The sequence below is a fragment of the Lontra canadensis genome, unplaced genomic scaffold, assembly GCF_010015895.1.
Source record: "Lontra canadensis isolate GAN:19392208 unplaced genomic scaffold, GSC_riverotter_1.0 scaffold123, whole genome shotgun sequence".
Taxonomy (NCBI): Eukaryota; Metazoa; Chordata; class Mammalia; order Carnivora; family Mustelidae; genus Lontra; species Lontra canadensis.
Window position 1 is genome coordinate 1048409 of NW_022631117.1, and position 5292 is coordinate 1053700.

At 46.7% G+C, this 5292-nt stretch overlaps 1 protein-coding gene and 1 long non-coding RNA gene across 2 annotated transcripts; both read right to left on the minus strand.

Annotated features, from left to right (window-relative positions):
* Positions 1-1520: 1520 nt before the first annotated feature.
* Positions 1521-3109, minus strand: LOC116857379 (melanoma-associated antigen 10-like). The gene has a single exon (XM_032841399.1). It carries the CDS (start codon positions 3051-3053, stop codon positions 1962-1964), a length of 1092 nt encoding a protein of 363 aa, XP_032697290.1. The 5' UTR covers positions 3054-3109; the 3' UTR covers positions 1521-1961.
* An 83-nt stretch (positions 3110-3192) lies between these two features.
* Positions 3193-4585, minus strand: LOC116857415. The gene is made up of 3 exons (XR_004380750.1): positions 4507-4585; positions 3968-4071; positions 3193-3275 (listed from the first exon to the last, which is right to left on the minus strand). It is a non-coding gene; the product is annotated as an uncharacterized LOC116857415 (long non-coding RNA).
* Between the last annotated feature and the right edge of the window lie 707 nt (positions 4586-5292).

Consider the following 5292-nt stretch of genomic DNA (forward strand, 5'->3'; position numbering starts at 1 on the left):
ACCAAATTCCAGCAGCTGGGCAGAATCAGCTATTAAGTTATCATAGGGTTCAGAGCAGGAGGACCCTAGATAAAGTGTAGTCAATTCCCAAATTATGTTTTATTCTCATTTCTTCTTCCTTCTTTAGGGGCCAGCTTTTAGTACCTTGTCACATGGTCCTTCTTTTTGCTGCCTGAGAGACATTATGGAGTACTGAGAATTGCCTAAGAGACAGAAGACCTGCCTCAGACTATGAGTAGAACCAACATGGGCCCTAGATAAATTCAGACCATGGTTCTAGTCCCAGCCCCATCACTTACTAGCAGTATAATCTTGGGGAAACTACCCGTTGCTATGAACCTTAAATTCATCATCTGTATATGTGCTGCCAAAGCAAGCACAGATTCATCATCTGTAAAATGCATTTGATGAGCCCTGTCTTTTAAGACCGCTGGAATGTAAAGTATTTTGTACAGTGCCTGGCACTTATCAGGTCTTTAGTGAATAGCAGTTATTTCTAATATTATTTTGTCCCCAGGCCCTACTGCCCTCTTCTCTAGGATTTTTGTGTCCATCCAGGACATCTCAGATAGTATATAGCTCAATAGGAGTCAGAATGTCAAGTTAGGCAAAAATGTTGCTTCACCAAATAAAATTCATTAAATTTTCCCTCTTAGAGGATCTATAATTTGGCTATGAGTTAGTCTTTCTTAGCTGATATAACTTAAAGTGTTCTAAAATTTGAGTCAAAGACCAACTCCTTCCTCCCCTCCTAGCTATTCTTCTATCCAAAACACTGTTTTCACTCATTTCTCTCCCACCAAAACCTAGTTATGCTTAGATTTAGCCAAATTTCACTCAAGATAATTTGGAGTTCTTTCAATGGAGTGGGCTCTGACTCTCTCTGGCTAGGGAAGAGGGCTAACTTAGTGGCTTCTGGATACCACCTCAAGGGAATACCCCCCTATTCTCAAGAAATCATTGCAGATGATGTATATAAAACACCTAGTTCAGGACACTGTGTTAACTGCACTGAGACAAGAGTTCAGGATATTTTCCAAACTTGTTCCAGGTGAAGATTTCTCTAACTTATCCATGATTAAAAAGGAACTACTAAGCAATTTTCTATTCCAGACTTTTCTGTCACTTCTAGAACACATCACCTGACAGTCCGGCCCCTGCTACCACCCACAGCAGGAACTGCAGTTTCCCAAAGCCCTAAATTGCCTCAGCTTTGGGCATTTCTACGTGACTGCCCACATCTGGATAGCCACTTCATCACTCCTTGTCTTTACTTGTTCTTTAGGTATTAGAAGACATCTCACCATTTTCCTGATGATTGCTGCTCCTAGCATTTACCATTTTATGATTAAGGATGCCTTGTTTATCCTAGTATTTCCACTATTAACACGGTGCTTTCCAAGGAGAAAATATCTAATTAATCTTTGGCGAATAAAAGAGTCAGTAAGCAGGGTTTTTTACAATAAGATTTATTAAGATTATGCCTACTTTCTTCAGTAAGCCAAGCAAATCCAGGTAGGTTTCTTTTAATTTTACAGAACAATAAATTGAAGTGGTTAAGGGAATGCAAAAATTAACCACCTTTTACATTTTTTTCATATTTCAAAGGAAATTCCTATTCCAGTATCATGTTATCTTGTTCCAGATCATAAAATAAGAGGGAAGATCCCCCAGTTTGTTTTATAAAATATCAAAATTCATATTCTTAAATCTGATAAACAACAATAGATGTGTGACAAATTCATTTATATACTTCAATTCTAAAACTAATACACCCTATATATTTAAAAAACAGCATTTGAAGAATATCAAGAGGGGAAAAAAATAAATCTCCAAATCATCCATATAGAACAGGAACACAAAGTTCTATACCGTGTTCTCCCTAGCTTGACCCTAACCCTCCTCCACTCAGAGCCAAGACTTCCCTCTTCAAATACAGAATGAATATTTGGGCTCACTCTTCAGTTGGGAGCAGAAGAAGCTGCTGACCAATGCTGTGCAATGAACGTGGTAGCAGTATTATCTACAGAATCCGTTCTGGCCTGGGCCCTCCCTTCCTCATCTCTTAAAGCCTCCTCATACCAGCATGAGAAGGAAATGGGGTCAATCCCTTTGATCTTAGCCAAAAACTCCAGAACTTTCATCTTACTGGTTTCAGCATGAGCCCTGGGACCCCACAGGAATTCATAGCATGGAGGATGGCTGTTAAGCACCTGCCGATACTCCAGGTAATTCTCCTGCACCCAATCTGTGGTGATGAGCTTCCTGGGTTCCCCATAAATGAAATGCTCCCTCCCAGCATATACTCCCATCATATTCAGGAAATCCCAGATGTCTTCCTCAGGGGCACAATTGCCCTCGATGAAGATCACACCCAGGATGATTATCAGGAGACCATTTTTAGGCATGCTCTGGTTGTCGCTAAGCATCTCATCGTGGGTGAGGTCCAGTGAGTTGACAAGGACATAGGAGTGGGTGGTGGGGTCTACTTCCTTCACATCAATGCCAGAGATCACCTCCAAACACTTAGAAGCTTTCTTGAAGATCACAGGGAATTGTTTCTTATATCTTTTGACGACAACCTTCAGCATTTCTGCCTTTGTGATGGGCTCCTTCAATCGATACTTGAGGATCATGAAATGCACCAAATCAGCCACCCCATCATCTAGTGGGTCTCTGGGCAAAGATTCATTGTCTGTTGAGGTCTCCAGAGAACTTGTACCCTCTTCTTCTTGGCTGTTGGAGACTTCCTCTGATGTGTTCCATGATGCAGAGAAGGAGCAGAAGGAGCTCTGAGGACTCTGGGGAGGACTCAGTGTTGCAGCAGGCTCCTCTTCCTCCTCCTTCTCTGGGGAGAGTGGAATCACAGGAGAGGAAGGCGGGGAGGAGGAAGTGGAGGGGTAGGAGAAGTTGAAAGAGCAAGAGGAAACAGAGGAAGTCTCCTCCTTGTCCTCAGCTATGAGAACATCTGCCACTTCTAGGCCTTGTATCTCAATTTGGGTTTGAAAGTCTGGCTCAAATGCGAGGCGTAGACGTTTTGGAGAGTGAGGCATGATGACTCCTGTTGGCAGTAGCAAGAAGTATGAGCCAGACAGTGGGAGATGGGGTACCACAGCCCTATGGGAGGGAGGAAGGTGGTCAGCGGTCTCAGCAGAGAAACACACACTGGGCAGCTCTGACAAAGGCCAACTTACAGGCTCTTTGCGGGGGCGGGGGGAGGTGCTCTAGGGCCTCAGAGAGCTTCTGTCTTCCTGGATGGTTTGTTTCCTAGAAACCTATAGGAGGTTTTCCTAGAAACCTATATGAGAAAGCTCTTCAGGGTACAGCCAGCCAGCTCAGCTCAAGGCTTCCTCCCTCTGCTTTCCTGGGTCTGGCCCCTTCAGAACAAGCCTTCACCTCCCTGAGACCACCAAGATGGGACTGGCGGTATACCATATCTGTTCACTATGCCCCAGGGCATCCCAGAGCTGACAGCAGGGGCAGGGTAGGGCTGGGTATGCCTTCAGTCCTCACTCAGGGTCCCTAGCTTAAACTCTGGCAGAGACTGGGACTCCTCCCTCTGCTGACCTGATGTGTCTCCTCCTCAGAGCAAGACCCTCACCTTCCTGAGAACCCCTGCACAAAAATGAGGAAGAACCATATCTTGCCACCTTTGCTAGATCCTTCCAGTGCTACAAGCAAAGGGAGGGCCCCACCTGTTCTGTGGTGGGGTTCTCCTCAATTCTGTCTTCATGGCACTCATCTTTACTCCGGGAACAGCCCAGGCTACTCCCTGCTGACTATCACCCCTCAGGCCATGACCTCACCTATCTGGGACACTTCCCTTACTTTGGGAAAGTGAGGACATACTATATCCAGGCAACCCTGCTTGGTTGTCCCAGGGCTGAGAAAAGAAGTGAGCCAGTCTTTATGGGGTCTCTTCTTTCTGACATGGGAAGTACCTTTGTTCTTCACCAAAGGTCCTTACCTTGACTCCTGGTAGAGCTTGGCACTCCTCCCTCTTCTGACCTGATGTGGCTTCTTCAACTGACCTGTCTTCACACTCAAACTATGGACCTCATCTCCAAGTCCCTCAAGACAAAAGTGAAGAGACATCACAGCCAGCCACCACTTCCCAGGGTCTCCCAAGGGCTGACAGCAAGGGCTAGGTCCCATATGTCTCAGATTGGTGGGGGGGTGTCCCTCTGTCTTCCCTCAAGGTATTCTTTACTCATGACAGGGCCTGGGCCCACTCCATCTGGTGACCTGAAATCAACCTCTCAGACCAAGGTCTCACTTCCCAGAGACACTTCCACCTACCCCATGCAGGAAGTGATGTACCACATCTGGACATTCCTAGCCAGATCCTCCCAGGGTGGAGAGTGGGGACAGCTTTACGAAGCTGCCCTTGCCCCTTCACTCTTCAGACCTATGTCCTCGTTCCCCTGAAAACCTCCAAGTTTCTGTGAGGTTCCTTCTGTCTGGGTTGGGGGTACCCTCAGTCTTCCTTCAAGGTCCTTACCTTACCTTGACTTGTCACAGATCCTGGGACTCCTCCCTCTGAAGTCACCAGCTCAGACCAAGCCCTTCACCTCCCTGGAATACTCCAAACAAAAGTAAAAAGACACCAAACCCAGGCACTCCTACCTGGGGTCCAATCCAGTATGGAAAATACACCCAATCCTCCCTCAGGATATTTGTCTGTACTTCTGGCAAGGCCTGTCCTACCCTCTGCTGATTTGAAGTCTCCCCCTCCAAACAAGACCTCACCGCTATGAGCCACTCTATCCCCTTGATTCCTGGTAGAGTCTGTAGCAGAAGTGAGAGTCCCTCCCACCTAGCCACCCTGCTCACACTTCCAGGGCTGTGATTCTGTGGCATCCTTCTTTTCGGGGGAGGGGAGGTGGTTTCAGGCTTTACCAAGGGTCCTTAACTTGATTTCTGACAGAGCCCGGGTCTCCTCCCTCTTCTGAACTGATGTGTCACCTCCTCAGACCAAGGTCTTCACCTCTCTAAGACTCTCTCCCAGACAAAAGTAAGGAAATGTCACATCTAGCCAACCTTGCCTGTGGACCCCTGGGGTTGACAGGAGGGGCAGGGCTAGGACCTCCTCTCTCTTGGGGTATTTTCAAGATAGGCCAAGACCACATCTACCTGGGGTGGAAGGTCCTCTCCATCCTCCCTCATGGTCCTCTCCTTGATGCCTGGGCAGGTTCTGGACTGTACCCTCTATTAACCACGGGTTAAAACCCTCAGAAAAAGCCTCACCTCCCTCAGACTCCCAAAGTGGGAATCAGGAAGCACTATATTTGG